At 51.1% G+C, this 19,810-nt stretch overlaps 1 protein-coding gene across 1 annotated transcript in view; it reads left to right on the top strand.

Moving 5' to 3' along the window:
• LOC122924132 (ribonuclease inhibitor-like) overlaps positions 1-19,810 on the top strand; it is a gene marked incomplete at its 5' end in the record, with an annotated part of 104,098 nt that overhangs the window by 70,333 nt on the left and 13,955 nt on the right. Inside the window, one exon of the mRNA XM_044275062.1 lies at positions 12,506-12,676. Within this exon, the coding sequence (XP_044130997.1) occupies positions 12,506-12,676 (171 nt within the window). The remainder of the gene's footprint in view (positions 1-12,505; positions 12,677-19,810) is intronic.

Raw genomic sequence — 19,810 nt, 5'->3', positions numbered from 1 at the left:
TAACTGCTGATCTGCCAGTACCAGCCTCCTGTATAAAGGGGTAATTTATCATTGGTGGTGCAGTGTGCCCCCCCCCCCTCAATCCCCCATCCCATTAAAATCATTCGTGGCACAGTGCCCCAGCCCCTCTCAACCCCCCCAGTATTAAAATCATTGGTGGCAGTGGCCACAGGGACCTCTCCCCTCCCCCTCATTGGTGGTGCAGTGGCAGCTTCTGATCGGAGCCCCAGCTGTGTAAGCCTGGGGCTCCGATCAGTTACCATGGCAGCCAGGACGCTACAGAAGCCCTGGTTGCCATGGTAACATCCCTGATGCTGTGTGCACAAGGCACAGAGCAGCAGGGACAGTGTAAAGTCCTATTCACCCTGATAGAGCTGACTAGGACAAGGGATGAAAGATCCCAGGTTCTAGCCCCTAAGGCTACTTTCACACTTGCGTTCAGAGCGGATCCGTCTGAGACGGATCCGCTCATATAATGCAGACGGTGGATCCGTTCAGAATGGATCCGTCTGCATTTTATTGTAAAAAAAATTCTAACTGTGAAAGTAGCCTGAGCGGATCCGTCCAGACTTTTACATTGAAAGTCAATGGGGGACGGATCCGTTTGAAGATTGAGCCATATTGTGTCATCTTCAAACGGATCCGTCCCTATTGACTTCCATTGTAAGTCTGGACGGATCCGCTTGCCTCCGCACGGCCAGGCGGACACCCGAACGCTGCAAGCAGCGTTTAGGTGTCCGCCTGCTGAGCGGAGGCTGAACGCTGCCAGACTGATGCAGTCTGAGCGGATCCGCATCCACTCAGAATGCATTAGGGCTGGACGGAAGCGTTCGGGTCCGCTCGTGAGCCCCTTCAAACGGAGCTCACAAGCGGACACCCGAACGCTAGTGTGAAAGTAGCCTAAGGGGGGAAATAGTTATTAAATAAAAAGTGTAAAAAAAAAAACCCCCCACCAAAATATGAAGTATAAATCACCCCCTTTTCCCAATTTCACATATATAAAATATATAAATAATAAACATATTACATATCGCCACGTCAGAAAAGTCCAAACTATTAAAATATAAAAAAAAATCTAGGTGGTGAACGCCGGAACAGAAAAAAATAAATAAAAACTGCGCGATTCGCCATTTTTAAAAATGCGGAATGCACGTGGCTTTTTTGGTTTATTTTTTTTCGCGTGGTATCGAATGGTATCGAGTATCGCAATACTTTTTCATGGTATCGAAACCGAATCAAAAATTTGGTATCGCAACAACTCACTGTACTGCTCTGTAATACCAAACACATCCGCTATACACTGTACTGCTCTGTAATACCAAACACATGTGCTATACACTGTACTGCTCTGTAATACCAAACACATCCGCTATACACTGTACTGCTCTGTAATACCAAACACATCCGCTATACACTGTCCTGCTCTGTACTTGGTGAGCTGTGAGGAGGTGGCAGCGCTCTCCTGAGCTCCGGTGAGTACAGCTGGGAGGTGCCAGGAGTCGGATCCCCACAGATCTCATATTAATGACGTGTCCTGGGGACATCAATATCCAGTTCCTGGATGACCCCTTTACATTCTTCAGCAGACCCCTATATGATAACATAAAGGTTCTGATGATCCCTTTAACACATCAGTTGATGAAAACACAATCAGTAATGTCCTTCATGTCTGAGAAGAGCAGCGCTATCAGTAATACCTGCCCCCGCTGTATAACACATAATGGGAGCAGCAGGGCCAGCGCCACCATTAAGGCGAGTTAGGCAGTCGCCTAGGGCGCCATTTAGCAGGGGGGCCCGTTGCAGTGTAAAAAAAATAAATACAAAAATTATAAAAAATTAGTTGGTTATATAAGTTCGGTCGGCCGGCGGCGCCCCTCATGCTGCGCTTCCTGAGCGGCTGAGCGCTTGCCGCTCTAAAGAATCTCCGGCCACCGGCTCAGTGCTGCGCAGCCTGCGCCTGCTGTTATTCTGTGTCTGCTTTGTGCTGTCCGTGGCCGAGCTCTGTTCGGTCCGCAGTACAGGAGCTTTTGTTTCCTGTACCCGGCCGGACTGACAGGAAGTGCTCACTTAGTGGGGGGGGTAGGGGCTGCAATGAGAGTGACAAGGAAGGGGGCGGCTGCAATGAGAGTGACAAGGAAGGGGGGAGGCTGCAATGAGAGTGACAAGGAAGGGTGAGGCTGCAATGAGAGTGACAAAAAAGGGGGGGCTGCAATGAGAGTGACAAGGAAGGGGGGAGGCTGCAATGAGAGTGACAAGGAAAGGGGGAGGCTGCAATGAGAGTGACAAGGAAGGGGGGAGGCTGCAATGAGAGTGACAAGGAAGGGGGGAGGCTGCAATGAGAGTGACAAGGAAAGGGGGAGGCTGCAATGAGAGTGACAAGGAAGGGGGGAGGCTGCAATGAGAGTGACAAGGAAGGGGGCGGCTGCAATGAGAGTGACAAGGAAGGGGGGGCTGCAATGAGAGTGACAAGGAAGGGGGGGCTGCAATGAGAGTGACAAGGAAGGGGGGGCTGCAATGAGAGTGACAAGAAAGGGGGGGCTGCAATGAGAGTGACAAGGAAGGGGGGAGGCTGCAATGAGAGTGACAAGGAAGGGGGCGCCTGCAATGAGAGTGACAAGGAAGGAGAGAGGCTGCAATGAGAGTGACAAGAAAGGGGGGGCTGCAATGAGAGTGACAAGGAAGGGGGGAGGCTGCAATGAGAGTGACAAGGAAGGGGGGGGGCGCTGCAATGAGAGTGACAAGGAAGGGGGGGTCTGCAATGAGAGTGACAAGAAAGGGGGGCTGCAATGAGAGTGACAAGGAAGGGGGGGCTGCAATGAGAGTGACAAGGAAGGGGGGGGCTGCAATGAGAGTGACAAGGAAGGGGGTGCTGCAATGAGAGTGACAAGGAAGGGGGGGCTGCAATGAGAGTGACAAGGAAGGGGGCTGCAATGAGAGTGACAAGGAAGGGGGGGCTGCAATGAGAGTGAAAAGGAAGGGGGGCTGCAATGAGAGTGACAAGGAAGGGGGGGCTGCAATGAGAGTGACAAGGAAGGGGGGGCTGCAATGAGAGTGACAAGGAAGGGGGGGGGGCTGCAATGAGAGTGACAAGGAAGGGGGGGCTGCAATGAGAGTGACAAGGAAGGGGGGGCTGCAATGAGAGTGACAAGGAAGGGGGGAGGCTGCAATGAGAGTGACAAGGAAGGGGGGAGGCTGCAATGAGAGTGACAAGGAACGGGGGCGCTGCAATGAGAGTGACAAGGAAGGGGGGGCTGGAATGAGAGTGACAAGGAAGGGGGGGCTGGAATGAGAGTGACAAGGAAGGGGGGGCTGGAATGAGAGTGACAAGGGGGGCTGCAATGAGAGTGACAAGGAAGGGGGGCTGCAATAAGAGTGACAAGGGAGGGGGGAGGCTGGAATGAGAGTGACAAGGGAGGGGGGAGGCTGGAATGAGAGTGACAAGGGAGGGGGGTAAAGAGAGTGACAAGGGAGGGGGGCTGGAATGAGTGTGACAAGAGAGGGGGGGGCTGGAATGAGAGTGACAAGGGAGGCGGGGCTGGAATGAGAGTGACCAGGGAGGGGGGGCTGGAATGAGAGTGACAAGGGAGGGGGGGCTGGAATGAGAGTGACAAGGGAGGGGGGGGCTGGAATGAGAGTGACAAGTGGGGGGGGGAGAAGAGAGTGACAAGGGAGTCCCCAGAGCCAGACTGCAGCCAGAGACCAGATCATCTTATTGTCCTGGTGATCAGTAGACAATGCAATATGTTTATTATGTAATTGTTTAGTTATTAATGCTACATTGGAAACTAATTTACCTCACATTTAGGGTCCATTCACACGTCCATGTGTGTTTTGCGGATCCACAAAACACGGACAGCAGCAATGTGCGTTCCGCATTTTGCGGGCACTAAGAGAATATGCCTATTCTTGTCCGCTATTGCAGACAAGAATAGGACATGTTCTATTTTTTTCAGGATCAGAATTGCGGATCCCATAGAAATGTATGGGTCCGCAATTCCGTTCCGCAAAAAGAGACAGCTACAAGAAGCTGGATTAACCCTAAGGGAAACATAGCAGTTCTTTTAATTTAAAAGCTGAGAAAGGGGTGGAACATATGTGATGTCATGATATGGGCAGCTCATCTGATAAGGTGGGGTCTGCAATTTTTATCTTGCCTAGGGCCGCAAAAATCCTTGCACCGGCCCTGGGGAGCAGTGACCCCCTCCCCGGATAACACACAGGTAAGTGTTCCTGGACTGACCTCATCAGAACCTGCATTGTGCCTCCACATGGAGGAGGTGTCATTTGTGGTCGTGGCAACCAGGAGAGCGCCCCCGCCCTACCTAACTACCCTGTACCCTAGGCGGTTAGAGTTATGCCGCAACCGCGCCGTAGTGGGGACGCCTGAAAGAGGGCAAAAGACACACTGGTTAGCAGGAATAATTTATTACAACATAAGTCACAAGACCAAACTTTGAAAAGCCATAGACATCTCAGCTTTGGGATGAGGTACATAACGGCTAAAACACGCGGAGCGCCAACGCCCTAACTTCTGGATGACATGCGCTGGCACCTGATTCTTGGAGGCCGCAGACGCGGCACCTATGCGAAATGAGTGTCCTGAGATCACAGCTGGATCACCGCCCAAACTGGCCACTAAGGAGCGTACATGGGACGCGAACTGATGAGTAGTGAATGGCGTTACTCCGAACGGCAATAAAGGACTATCCGGACCATACCCAGTTAATGCTGACTGCAGCTGACGGAAGACTGTGACGGGGCACCACTGGTGAGACGTGGGGAAAAAGGACACAGGAACTGGGGGACCCACCTGCGAGGTCTTGGACGTCCTGAGTAGTAGCACGTAACCCTCAGTGCTCGGAACCAACTGGCTGACCGCGAGAAACCTGCCACTACCAGGAGAACAAGTAAACTCCCCAGGTCTCAAGAAGCCATAGAAAGCTAAATAGATGGTGGATTTAAGCACCAGGCTGGGCAAGGCCCCAAAAGGGCTCCTGTCTAGGACATCGGACAAGTTACGGAAAAGGAGTCCGGTGACAGCTTGTCTGCGCACTAGGCCTCCAGATCCACATCTGCCCAGACCTCTCAACGCAGCTTTGACAGCATGTATGGAGAAAACCGATGCCCGTTCAGGATGACTGACCGAGAGGAAATGTTGTACCCCCGACAAATATGTCTTCACTGTGTTGAGGGACAGCCTAAGCTCTGAGTGGCAGTAGCCAATGAAAGCAAGGATAAACTCCACGAAACTGGACTCCCCCTGAGGACACTCCTGCTGAAACCTGCAAAATACCCTCCACCCGGTGTTATATGCCCTGGTCGTGTTTAGTGAAAGGGACTTGGCTATTAAAGCGTGGGCCGTCTCAAGGTGGCTGGTCACATTAGTATTAATGACTCGTGGGGAGGGACGGTAGCGCCCACGACATCTGCCTCTGGCATGACCTGTAAGAAAAGGGAGAAATTAGCCCTTGACAAAGCGTCAGCAGCCACGTTCTGTGAGCCTGGTACATGCGTGCTGTAGACACGGAAATGATAATGAAGGGAGAGTTGAACTAAACGTCTCAGGAAACACATGACTTGCGATGATTTAGACAACCCACTATTCAACACGTCTACCAGCGCAGCGTTATCTGTAACGAATAAGACAGAGCGATTTACCCAGCTACTGCCCCACACATGGGCGGCTACCACGATGGGGTACAGTTCGAACAGCGCTGAGGTTTGTAGGAAACCTGGGATCTGTCTCACCTCAGCCGGCCATTCGTCAGCGACCCAGTGGGTGCCAAAAATAGCAGCAAACCCTGAGCTGGCAGCCGCATCTGAAAACACTACAGGGGATTGACTGGACAACTCAGGGATAAACAAAGACACCCCATTCCACTGGCAAAGAAAGTGGTCCCACATGTGAAGGTCTGCCAAGGCTTGACTGTCCAGCCGCACTGGGCTGTCTTGTTCCGGGGCCGTGGCAAGGAGCACCAGCAAGCGGGAGATGAATGACCTGCCCTGCGGGATGATGCGCATGGCCAAATTCAACATACCCAGTAGCGACTGTAAGTCCGCCTTGGTGACCACCGTTGTGACGGAAAACCTGTGGATGACTTCCCTAATTCTAACTAACTTGTCAGATGGCAACCTGGCTAACATGTCCTGCGAGTCTAGCTCAATGCCCAGGAAGGTGATGACAGTGGACGGGCCTTCAACTTTCTTGGGGGAGACTGGTACACCTAACTGGGAGAAACACCTCAGTAACTCCCCCAAACCTAGGGGAGCTGCCCCTGGCCTCTCAATCAGCAGGAAGTCATCAAGATAATGGATGACAAACTCGCAGCGGACTTTATGTTCCAGGATCCAATGAAGGGCCTGAGCCAACTGATCAAAGAGCCAGGGGCTGCTCTTAGAACCGAAGGTGAGCTTGGTGGAGAAATAATATTGGTCCTTCCACTTAACGCCGTGCCACTGCCAGAGCGCTGGCATAATGGGAAGTAACTTAAAGGCGTCCGAAATATCAGCTTTGGACAACATCGCTCCGGGCCCTAACTGCAAAATAATGGCGATGGCCTGATCGATGGAAGAATACCTCATGCCCACTTCCTCAGAAGGGATAAGGGAGTTAAGACTAGGGACATGGGAACCATGTGGGGCTGACAGATCGATAATGAGTCTCTCCTTCTTACTAAATTTGCCCGTGACCACCCCCACGGGACTAACTCTCCACCGCTGAAAGGGGGGCACTGCGAAAGGACCGATCAAGAAACCTTTACCCAACTCGGACTCTATTCGTTTGTCTACAGACTCAGAATTCCTGTCGGCAGACTGGAGGTTCTTGCACTCATACGTGTGTTCGGGTGTCGTGATTAACCCTGTATGAAAGCCCTTGCAGAATCCAGCAACTAGAAACTGCACGAACCCTGAATTATGGTGTCCTAGCAAAAACCTTTGTAAACAATCGGTATTGACCACACTCATGTAGGCTTTAACTGATTTTAATGAGCATGCGACTCTGGGGTGGGCCCTAAAGCAATTGGTACAGATATGTAACAGACGGCATTGACCAAAATTACAAGACCCGAAATTATAATTATTACAAATCTGGGCCCTACCCAACTGAACAATGGGCCGGCCTAACTTGGCGACTGAGCTAGGAGGTCTGAACACATCAAGTGGCCCAGCCGACGAGCCAGAAGGGTATGACGGTGTACCGGCGGCTGATTTGTGGCACCACTCGGTGGCGTGGAAGATGGACTGACAGGCCGAACAGGAGGGAGCTTTAAGACCTGCAAAATGCAGACAAAATAATTCAGTATCCAAGTTGGACCAATCCGTGACATATCCGAACTGGGTAAAAGCCGCTGCTGCCTTGGCTGAGAAAGAACAATGATAATCATAGAACGAAACCCCTCAGTACTTATGACCCAATTCTGTTACGCGAAAAAGGTACAGATCAAGTTCCTCCCTCCTGTCCGGCCTAGCAGAACATATAACATCTCTGAAAAGGCTAAAAGCCATAACAAATTCCGGGATGGTTAATTTGCGGTTAAGCCTGTGGTCACGGCCTCTCAGTACCACCGAGACTTCCCCGCAAGCTATAACCTTATTATCGGACAAATCCCTGGAGGCAATTAGTAAAGAAGCAAGGTTGATATCCCTACCCTCTAGGATGTCTTTCCTGACGTTGGTCGGGACAAAATGAGAGGGGGCCACATTGGGAACGGCCAGGGTAGTACGGGTTTCCCCTACAGCAGAGGTAGTAGCGACCGGAACCTCAGGGGGGGGAGCGGGAACGACCGAGTCGCGAGACTCAACTGACTCCAACCTTGCTTGAATGGAAGTAACAGCTGCCGTCAGGCCGTTCAACATGACGTGCAGCTGCGCGAGCGATGTTTGCACCGTGGACATGGGGAGAACGTCTTGACTGGACGTCACAGAGTCTTTCCACAATCGGTAAAATTCCGCCTTCCTGGCGGCAGCCGGGAAGGGGATACCCCTCTTTGTCAGTTCCGACAGGAGCCTAGGGATAGTCCATGCTCTCAGCGACGGTATACTACCCCCTTCAGACATCCCTGCCACATTCTCGTCCACAGACGCCTCGACGATGTCCGATGCGTGCGACATCACAGCTGTGGAAACAGTAACGTAAATGACCGACTGCACTGGACAACCGCCAGCACTAGTGACCTGCTCAGCCGTGTATAGAAAGGTGACCCGCCCCCGTGTAGCTCCACACACTGACACCAGAAGGACCGTGAGGAAGTGGACCGTAACCGACACCCAGAAGTACCACACAGAGAGAATATGATATACTTACCAGCTTAGAAAACCTACAGAATGACCACCGCGGGGAGCTTGTGAAACAATGCAACCTGAACGTGAGACAGTGCATGAGACACAACCCCGCTTGTACGGCCTCTACTCCCCCTTCCCCCACATGCACCCCAACTACCTTGCCGACAGGCCTCAACCTCAGGACGTAAGTAAAACAGACTAGGACCTGGAAGCAAAACGATAAGCATCAACTCTGTGTACGCGTAGCAAAGAACCAGGCGAATAAGTAAAACATGAAAAACGTAGTAGTGAACCTTGTGAGCAGCCGGTAGGAGGAGGCTAGCCGGAGGCTAACATTTGTTCCCCCGGACTGACTCTGGTATATCACGGATCCCTGCCTATCTATGCGGCACGGCGGCCCGTGCCAGACTTTAATGCAGGTGAGGGGCAGGGCCACCGCGTCGCCCACGCCTCTCAATGATAACCGCGTGGGGAGCGCGAAGCTCCCTGGCATCTTGGGACAGCGCAGGGGGAACCTTCCTGTGCGGTGGCCCCCTGCCCTACACCAACACCGTTCGTGAGCCACGTGGGGAGCACACGCGACTCCCTGATAGAGCGCCCAGTGCGGGGGTGCCCTCCAACACCTATGGGCCGACCCACCTGCCAGCTGGGCGTTTCTATCACGTGGGGAGCGGCGTAGCTCCCTGGCATAAACCGGTAAGGGGGGAACCCCTGACTAACGTGGACCCCGCCCCTACCGGTCAGTGAAATGTTGCCACGTGGGGGGCCGCACCACTCCCTGGCAGAGCGCCCAGTACGGGGGAGCCCCCATTGCCTAAGGGGCTGACCCTCCGCCGGCTGGGCACTCCACCACGTGGGGACACGGCGCAACCCCCTGACATAGAGCCGGGCAGGGGGAGGCCTTAACATCATGACCCCGCCCCCCGCCGGAAATCATGCGTGCCACGGGGGGGGCCGCGCTGCTCCCTGGCAGAGCGCCCAGTGCGGGGGCCCCCCATTGCCTAAGGGGCTGACCCTCCGCCGGCTGGGCACTCCACCGCGTGGGGAACCAGCGCAACCCCCTGACATAGAGCCGGGTGGGGGCGGCCCTAAACATCTCGGCTCCGCCCCCCGCCGGAAAACATGTGTGCCACGAGGGGGGCCGCGCTGCTCCCTGGCAGAGCGCCCAGTGCGGGGGGGCCCCCGTTGCTTAAGGGGCTGACCCCCCGCCGGCTGGGCACTCCACCGCGTGGGGAACCAGCGCAACCCCCTGACATAGAGCCGGGTAGGGGCAGCCCTAACATCACGGCTCCACCCCCTGCCGGAAAACATGCGAGCCACGTGGGAGGCCACACTGCTCCCAGGCAGAGCGCCCAGTGCAGGGGTGCCCCCCTTCGCCTAAGGGGCTGACCCACCGCCGGCTGTGCGCTCCGCCACGTGGGGAACCAGCGCGGCCCCCTGGATCATACCGGAGCGAAGAGCTCCCCAGCATGCTCCGCCCCCGGCTGCCGCGACTATCCAGCACCCGGAAGGGGGGAGGAGGAGAGCCCCTGTCCCGTCACAAGTGCGTCCGGAGCACGGGGTCCCCACTCACCAAGGGGCCGACCGTGCTGACCGGACCAGAACGGCTCCTTACCCTCGCCTGCAGGATCGAATCCAGGTACGTGCGCTCAGGAACACTGGCACGACGTACGAGGTGGGAGGGGCGCTAGCCGTTGAAGTAGGCAGCCCAGCCCCTCCCACAAATCCAGGCCAATGAATCGGCCTTATACATGTCCTGAGAGACATCTGGAGGGACAGGAAGGACACATCTGCTTCTATGGGGCGGATTATGGGTCTGAGCAACTCCCAGGTTATACAGAGCTGTAATATGTACATGAGCCCTTACCGCCATAGAGCGCTCATCTCTGCCTGTGCTACATTACAGCTGTATGGCGGTATTATTACTGATGACCCCGGCTGTAATTTACTCAGAATGGAGACGATTACTGCTCGTTATCAATAAGTAATAATCAATACCAGCAGAATCCAGAGAAACCCTGAATGTAGTGTAATGTCTACTAATAATCCATCCCCCAAATACCTGACTGAGCGAGGGCCACATGTGTCCTGTAGTAATGTGAGGGGGAGAACGGGGGCCACAAGGGCCACAATAGATGGTGGAGGAAGGAGACTGAGGGCCACAATAGATGGTGGAGGAAGGAGACTGAGGGCCACATTAGATGGTGGAGGAAGGAGAATGGAGGCCACAGACTGAGGGCCACAACAGATGGTGGAGGAAGAAGAATGGAGGCCACAGGGTCCCCAATAGATGGTGGTTGAAGGAGAATGGAGGCCACAGGGACCACAATAGATGGTGGAGAAAGGAGAATGGAGGACACAGGGGCTAGAGACTGAAGGCCACAATAGATGGTGGAGGAAGGAGAATGGAGGCCACAAGGACCAAAGGACCACAATAGATGGCGGAGGAAGGAGATTGGAGGCCACAAGGACCAAAGGACCACAATAGATGGCGGAGGAAGGAGACTGGAGGCCACACGGACCACAATAGATGGTGGAGAAAGGAGAATGGAGGCCACGGGGGCCACAAACTTTGGGCCACAATAGATGGAGGAAGGACAATGGGGTCACAGACTAAGGGCCACAATAGATGGAGGAAGGACAATGGGGCCACAGACTGAGGGCCAAAATAGATGATGAAGGAAGGAGAAGGAAGGCCACAGGGACCAAAATAGATGGTGGAGAAAGTAGAATAGAGGCCACAGGGACCTTAAAGGGTTTCTACCACTTTGATTACACATAATTAGGTGTCAGACACTAGCGATCCGCTAGTGTCTGCTCTGTCAAACAATGCTGCTATAAGAGCTTTTGGGGCAGCCGTTTACCTAAAAAAAGCACTTATATTGATATGTTAATGACCCTCTAGGTGCTATGGGGGCGTCATTAGCACCTAGAGGATCGGTCTACCTCTCAAGATGCCGCCGCCCAGCGCCTCCCTCCAGCCCGCCCATCTCCTCCGGAATGCAATGAAACGGACGACTTCACGCGCATGCGCCGTGCGCGGCTGTATTCGGCGCATGCGCAGTGAATGTCCGACCGCGTCCCTGCTCAGACATCTCCACTGCGCCTGCGCCGATGACGTCATAGTGCCCCATCGGCGCAGGCGCAGTGGAGATGTCTGAGCAGGGAAGCGGCCGGACATTCACTGCGCATGCGCCGAATACAGCCGCGCACGGCGCATGCGCGTGAAGTCGTCCGTTTCATCGCATTCCGGAGGAGATGGGCGGGCTGGAGGGAGGCGCTGGGCGGCGGCATCTTGAGAGGTAGACCGATCCTCTAGGTGCTAATGACGCCCCCATAACACCTAGAGGGTCATTAACATATCAATATAAGTGCTTTTTTTTAGGTAAACGGCTGCCCCAAAAGCTCTTATAGCAGCATTGTTTGACAGAGCAGACACTAGCGGATCGCTAGTGTCTGACACCTAATTATGTGTAATCAAAGTGGTAGAAACCCTTTAATAGATGGTGGAGGAAGGAAAATGGAGGCCACAGACTGAGGGCCACAATAGATGGTGGAGGAAGGAGAATGTAGGCCAGAGGGACCACAATAGATGTTGGAAGAAGGAGACTGAGGGCCTAAAATAGATGGTGAAGGAAGAAGAATGGAGGCTACAGACTGAAGGCCAGATAGAGGAATGAGAAAGGAGGCCACAGGGACCACAATAGATGATGGAGCAAGGAGAATGAAGGCCACAAAGACCAAAATAGATAGCGGAGGAAGGAAAATGAAGGCCACAGCGACCACAATAGATGGTAGAAGAAGGAGAATAGAGGACACAGGGGCTACAGACTGAGGGCCACAATAGATGGTGGAGGTAGGAGAATGGGGGCCACAGACTGAGGGCCACAGATGATGGAGGAAGGAGAGCTCTCAGCAGCTGATGACACAAGTTCCTCCAGCTTTATGACTATTGTACATTCATGTGCTGCCATCATCGCTGATTTATGACATGCCATAAAGTGAGGACACTCCTCAGGGTTCTGGATTTCTAGGACATGGACATGTCATACAGCTGCCGCCATTCCTGACATCCACCACACACAAGAGGCGGCTTCTAGTGATGACATTTATGGATTTTACTAACAGCCGGGGACATTTTCTCTCCACAGTCACAATCTACAGACTTTATACTAACGCTCTGTGGACGCCTCACCCACATCTCCTCTTCTTATTCTTACAGATTGGGTCATAATGATCTACCAGGCACTTCCTGCATCCAGTTGGCATCTGGAATAAGGAATAACCAGTCCCTGAAGATACTGGACCTGTCTTATAACCCTCTGTCTGGTCCTCACTTCGGTGACTTGATGGCGGCTCTGTCCGGTCCGGCCTGCAGGATAGAGACATTACAGTGAGTATAAGAGATGTGTACAGGACGGAGACATGTGGGGCACACGTTATACATGGAGCTTATTCTATTTTATGCTCCGCACCATTGTTATGTCTATGAGATAAACTGCTGACCGCTCCTTGATATGTGACGTCTACTAATGTCTGACTAATGCCCCAGGTCTAGTGGTGTCAGCGCCCACCGCCCCCCTTACCTGCGCCCCTGATGGCGGCACAGTCTGTATAGAAGCATCATCTGCAGCAGATTTATCATCTTCTCTCCACATCACTGAGATTTTTTCCCGACTTCTAAGAACCAGAACGTTTTTACTTTTCCGTTCGCGTTGCCGTCTGAGGGCTTCATGCGCTGCTGTATTTTGCGGTCCGTCTAGAGAAAAGTTCTATTCCTGTCCTCGAAATGGAGAAGAATAGGACGTTTTATGTTTTCCGAGACCACAGGACAGACTTCAGGGTGTGGGGGGCACACGGTGTAATGTCCGCACGTCTTGTGGCCCCGATGAGATTAATGGGTCTACATCAGAACCGCAGATCGGCTGCAGACTGAGACTACGGTCGTGTGCATGAGGCGCAAGATGGAGGTTTAATGGCTCCATTTAATTTACCAGAACTTGTACTGAAAACACCGGAAAACATTCTTTTTGGGGCTACAATTCCTCCATTTTTTTTATGTTGTTTTTTTTTACGGTGTTGCCGGTGCGCCAAAACTGACCTGACGACCCTGTCCTGAGGATCGGTACAATTACAGCAATACCACATTTATATGGTTTCTTTTATATTTTACTGTTTTTTAAAGTAATAAAAACCTTTGATAAATCTGAATGTCCTTCCCGGCCGTATCCGGACCCCATGGCCGCTTTCTATCTCCATCTACAGGGCGGAGGCGGTTTTTGCCGGGCGAGCTGTAGTTTTTATTGGTGACATTTTGGGTCACAAATAACTTTTTGATCTTTTTATTTTCTTATTATTTTCAGGGGGTGAAGTGACCAAAAACCAGCGATCGCTGTGCGGGACAATCACTTGTACAGTTTAATAGTTCGGACATTTTCGGAGGCGGCGACACCAATTATGTTTATTTTTTATTCTTTATTTTTAGATGTAAAATCGGGAAAGGGGGAGATTAGAATTTGTATCTTTTTAAGATTTTTTAGTTTTTTTCTCTTGTAACTGTAATAGTAACTGTAATGCACTTTCTGTGCAGTGGATGAGAACAGACAGAACGCGATGGCGCCTGCGGTTTATATGGCGACTATACGGAGTTCTGTATGTCTCCGTTCCTGCACTGACCCGCGGGGTGTGGACAGACAAGGGTGTATGAGGGAACACAGGGAAATCTATGGACACGTGAGCGGTCCACGGAGGACACGGACAGATCACTGGCGTGTTAATCCGCCCGTACGGGGTCAGAACTCAGCCGCACTTTAGAAATGTTTTATTATTCACAAAAAAATAAAAATAAAAAAAACGCAGCAACATCAGCAGGTGACAGAACAGATTTTGTCCGTTTTCAGCCGCGTTTCTTTCTGGACGTCTGTGAAATGTTTTTCCTCTATAGTGAAAGATGTAAAACCGCCAGATCTCCAGCACGCCGCGCTGCTGAAAAGAGGCAGAAAAAACACATAATTAGAAAAACTCCAGGAATAAAACTCTTCTGTCTGATACTTTCCATAGACCTTTACTGCAAAAATCACCAAATCTCAGAAATCACCAGTAAAAGCTGTGTGTGACCGCGGCCTCTGGGGGGCGCTGCAGATTGCAGTTTGTGGCCGCCTGGGATCTCACCGCGTATGTATCGGCATGTAAAGCTGGAGGCTTCAGCAGCATTCTGCGCGCTGTCCGCCTGCCACGTGTCACAGTATAAAGCCGCACATCACAGCCTACATTGTGACACGTCTATAACCACACGTGACATCATCACATATCGGGCTCCAGTAGAGAACGCGTCTCTTCATCTGTATCACTATTAGTGCCCCAGCATTTCCTCTATTAGGCTGGTCCTGAAGGGGTTAAAGCTTCTGATGTGGCACACTGTGATGTGGCATGACGAGTGCAGTATGTGGCGGTACTTTATATTGTAGTATAGGTATAATATACGGCTCAGACAGGTGACAGGGCTCTCAGTGAGATGAGATCTCCTGCTACATGAGTCTGTGTGCGCCACCTAGTGGCTGTCAGGGGACCTGCGGCTGCCGAGGGTTTTCCTGACATTTCCTGACATTGTATTGATATAATGAGAAACTGGAAACCTTCACACGAGGGTGGACACATCCATCTATTAGTGTTACATGAGCAGCGAGTCATGTGACCACAGTATGGCGGTATTATCATCTACACAACATATAGGATTATATGTCATATACTGGATTTCCCCTTTATAAGACGCACCCCAGGTTTAGACAACGGAAAATAAGAAAACGTATTTTCTAGATCCTCTATGAAGGGAATGCGGTTTAGTGAAGTGGAGGCGTCGAGGTCCGGAACTTCAGGTGTAACAACCAGCGATGGTGCATGTGGTGCCCTCATTAATGTACCTCCAAATAAATGTGTCTCCTGTCACTGCTCTGTGGTGTCCGGCCACGCTGCTTCTCCTGCTGGGGTATTTTTAAGTATTTGTGTGCGACACACACAGTTCTGGTACACACACAGCACTGCTATACACAGACAGCTCTGCTATCCCGGAAAAGGATGTCTACTGTGGAGATGGACGTATCGCACATGAGAGGGATGAACCCGAGGCGACAATGGGTTGTTCCTGTAATTGCTGGTGTAGCAGACCACGTGACAGTGAGCACGGCTCTGGAGGTTGGGCATGTGACTGACCGGGGCCCTGGTACCTCAGAGACCTTGAACTGTGGTGTGAGCCGGCGGCAGTTGCTATATGCTGGGCCAGGAGGTGTTGAGACACTGGGACTAGAGACTGCGCCGAAAATGTGCAACATTGTGGTGAATGGCAGTTCAGTCCAGGCGTTGTTGGACGCAAGGTGCCAGATGAGCCTGGTACATGCCAGCTTGGTAGCTGGGGATTATGTGCGGAACAATTATGCGGATAGTAAGGACTATCCGGTGGCTCTCACTGAGTGCGAGACTCCAGTGGGAACTGGGACTTATACGTTTGGGGTTGCAAACAAGCTTGCGCATGATGTAGTTTTGGGCCGTGATTTCCCCTTGTTTTGGGAGTTGTGGAGTAATGGAGACACTTCTGCAGAGAGTGCAAAAACTCCTGCAGAACTTGTACCTTTCCCTTTAAGTGAATGTGTAAGGGAAATGACCATTGAAAGACGCAGAAGACTCTGAAGAAGCAGAAGACTCTGAAACTGAAGACAAACCTGAGCTAAACCCTGTGGGGAGTAAAGAAAAAAGAGAGAAGTGTTATCTGTTGATAGAAGAAAGAAACAAAGCGAGTGTGAACACCAGGTGACACCAGAGCGGCTAAAGGGTGGTATAAAACTGACCAGCCGGATCTCCAACAAAAGGAGGAGGCGGGAGCTCCTCATGGAAAACACGGCTGTAAAGATTGCAGAAGTTAGAGGTCGTGGACCTAAGAAGAAATCTGGAAAAGGAGCAAGCCAAAAAGCTAAGAAAAAGTTCTCCAGCAAAGAGAAGGAGGACTCCCTTAGACACTGTCTGCTAGGTAGAAAGTCAGTGTTTATGAAAAACCAAGCTCTGCTTGCCTGGGGGTGGCAGAATAGAGAGAAATATGTGACACTGACCACATCTTCCAGAGGGCATGGTACGATGTGGGAAAATCCCCAGACCTCCGGTCTGAAGAAGAGGGGGGGATATGTGGTAACACAGTGCTGGAAGGTGTGTTGTCCCACTTCAGGTACCTCAGATGGGCGAGACAGATAAAATCCAGAGAGTGGCAGTAGTCTCAGCAAAGCATAGTTTGCAGAGACATTTCTGTATACATTTTCTGGGCTGGATTTTACTTGGACTGGTGGCTAGGCTTGGTGGTTCCCAGTCCACACCCTTCCAGTACGGGTTTTCCTTTCTACCTGAGGTGATCACAGGTGAGGCCTGCTGTATGTAATCAGGTTGGCATAAAGCGCCTCAGAGGAGGGAGAGCGAGACTGTTTTGTGAAGCAGAGGCTCGGTGTGTGATCTCAGTCAGGAGGACTGAGGGGCCACAAGGCTTTGAATAGCCTGAGGTTTGGAGGACCTAGAGAACGAGGGTTGCACGCCCAGCGTCTGGAGGACTACTGGGCCACACTCCCCCAAAAGGTACTGGAGTTGCCACAGCCTGGAGGCTGCAGTATTGATGTTGGCTGAGGAAAGCCGCATATGTTGTCCATGTGTGAACTGAGCTCTATGAGTGAGGTAGGGACGTATTGTGTTTAGGTAGCGCCTAGACGGGCAGGAGTTTATTTGTGTTTCAAGTGTTGGCGGTGCGGGAACCTCACCCCACCCAGTGATGTATAACTGGACTATCCTTTATAAGAAGACTGTCAAAATAAATGCACAGTTTGGACATGAAAATCCGTTGTCTGGTGAGATATCTGAGTGTGACCCCCTGAAAAGAGACGATCCCTTACAGTTGATTATAGCGCTTTTTCAAAATGGGCTTGGGAGTGTATGGAGGATTCTCTCTACGCCCCCATTCATAAACTTGATTGTTGCTATAGTCAAAAACATCGCGCTGAAATTTAGTATGTTTAAAGTTCATGATACTTTCCTCACATTCTTTTAACAAAGCTGCTAATTTGGTCTCCAATTCTTGATATTGAGGTGTCATTTCAAATTTCTGCAGTAGGCTCTTACATTTATCGATCTCCTGTTGAATTGACACCAATTTCTCTCCCTCATATTCAACGATGAGTGTCATTAATTGCTGTGAGCAGGCAGATAGGATGTCATTCCATTTAATAACAAAGCTTTCTGAAAAAATGGTCGTCGGAATTTTTTTAATCCGTAATCCTCTTGGGACCATTGATCTTTCCACATACTTATTTAAGCATGTACTGTTATGCCAATCTACAATAAAGACGACCAATACTGATGGATGCTGGAGAACATTCCTTTATTTTTATCATGGAAGTTGTGGCCTAGTAGTAGCAAGCCAACTGGAAGAACTTCTGTCCGGAATAGGGGGCGGAAGAAACGGCCGTAAGATACCCAAACCCTGGACTAAGAAGGCATTGGACGGGCATAATCTATCCCCAGTAGTTAGAAGCAGCGGCCAGCCCAGGAGAGGATGCGACCGCTGGGAAATGGTACCGGCAGGTCTGGGAGGGAAGAAGGTGGAGGGGGCGAGGAGGGGCGCAAGCACTAGGTGAAATAAAGAGGAGAAAACCCAGGTTAGGAGGGGAATGAAGGATGAGAGGAATGGAGAGGGGAGGTGTTCACCATACTCACCCCATCTACATCCTCTTCTCTTCACTCCTCCTCGGGGTACCAGTAGGGTCACCTCTTCAGCTGCTAGCACCGAGGTGGTAGGGAGGCTGGAGTGGAGGGGACACTGCAGAAAGGCAGGTGATCCCATGGCTGGCGGGATGCAGGGGAGCTGGGCTGCCCTTGTCCACTTTGCCTTCTTGGGGGAGGTCAGGCGGTGAGGGGAACAGAGAGGCACGGTGTCTCATCGAGGGGAACAGAGAGGCACAGTGTCTGTTTCCCATGCCTAAAGGGGAAAAAGGTAAAATAACAAACTAAAATAATAAATAAAATGGAGGATAGATGCCCTGCAAAGCAGGAAGGTCTGCCTCCTACAGACACTAAGCTAAAACTGACTAGCTTGCAGTGCTCCAGACAAAAAAAAAATACCTAGTAGCCATTGGCTCCTGAACTGAAAAATTTAGGAGCCAAATCAAATTTTTTGTCGCCAAATCGAAACCGAATCAAAATTTTGGTATCGTGACAACGCTACTCTGATCGGATCGGCATAGGGTTGTTTTAATACCAAAATTTTGATTCGCTTTCGTCACCATAAAAAAGTATTGCGATACTCAATACCGCGCAAAAAACACCAAAAAATATATAATAGAACAGTCCTATCCTATTTTTTGGGGTGACAAGGTGACTAAAAAAAATGTTGAATGCTCCCCGCATAGGAGATATTTTTTAATAATTTAATAGTTTGGACAGCGCTATGTAATATGTTTATTTATTTATTGTTTATATATTTTATATGTAAAATTGGGAAAGGGGGGATTTAAACTTAATATTTTAGGGTACTTTCACACTAGTGTTTTTCTTTTCCGGCACGAAGTTCAGTCCTAGGGGCTCAATACCGGAAAAGACCTGATCAGGCCTATCCCCATGCATTCTGAATACAGAGCAATCCATTCAGTTTGCATCAGGAAGTCTTCCGTTCAGTCATTTTGACTGATCAGGCAAAAGATAAAACCGCAGCATGCTACGTTTTTATCTCCGGCGAAAAAAAACAGAAGATTTGCCCGAATGCCGGAACCAGCATTTTTTCCCATAGGAATGTATCAGTGCCGGATCTGGCATTCAAAATACCGGAATGCACCCGCACTAAATCCGGACCCATTGACTTCTATGGGGCTGTGCACATGAGCGGTGATTTTCACACATCACTTGTGCGTTGCGTGAAAATCGCAGCATGCTCTATGTTGTGTGTTTTTCACGCAACGCAGGCCCCATAGAAGCTAATGGGGCTGCGTGAAAATCGCAAGCATCCGCAAGCAAGTGCGGATGCGGTGCGATTTGCACTCATGGTTGCTAGGATGAAAGTCTATTCACTGTATTATTTTCCCTTATAACATGGTTCTAAGGGAAAATAATAGCATTCTTAATACACAATGCATAGTAGAAGGTCAATATAATTAACATTGGTGGCGCAGTGCGCCCCCCCAACACCCCAGTATGATAAACATTGGTGGCGCAGTGTGCCCCCCCATATAATAAACATTGGTGCGCAGTGCGCCCCCCCAACATCCCAGTATAATAAACATGGGTGGCGCAGTGTGCCCCCCTCAATATAATAAACATTGGTGGCGCAGTGCGCACCCCCCCAACACCCCAGTATAATAAACATTGGTGGCGCAGTGTGCCCCCCTCAATATAATAAACATTGGTGGCGCAGTGCGCACCCCCCCAACACCCCAGTATAATAAACATTGGGGGGCTCAGTGTGCCCCCCTCAATATAATAAACATTGGTGGCGCAGTGCGCACCCCCC

Source organism: Bufo gargarizans, unplaced genomic scaffold, assembly GCF_014858855.1.
Source record: "Bufo gargarizans isolate SCDJY-AF-19 unplaced genomic scaffold, ASM1485885v1 original_scaffold_832_pilon, whole genome shotgun sequence".
NCBI classification, from domain to species: Eukaryota; Metazoa; Chordata; class Amphibia; order Anura; family Bufonidae; genus Bufo; species Bufo gargarizans.
The sequence above is the reverse complement of the archived record's forward strand: the minus strand, read 5'-3'. Positions and strand labels throughout refer to the sequence as shown.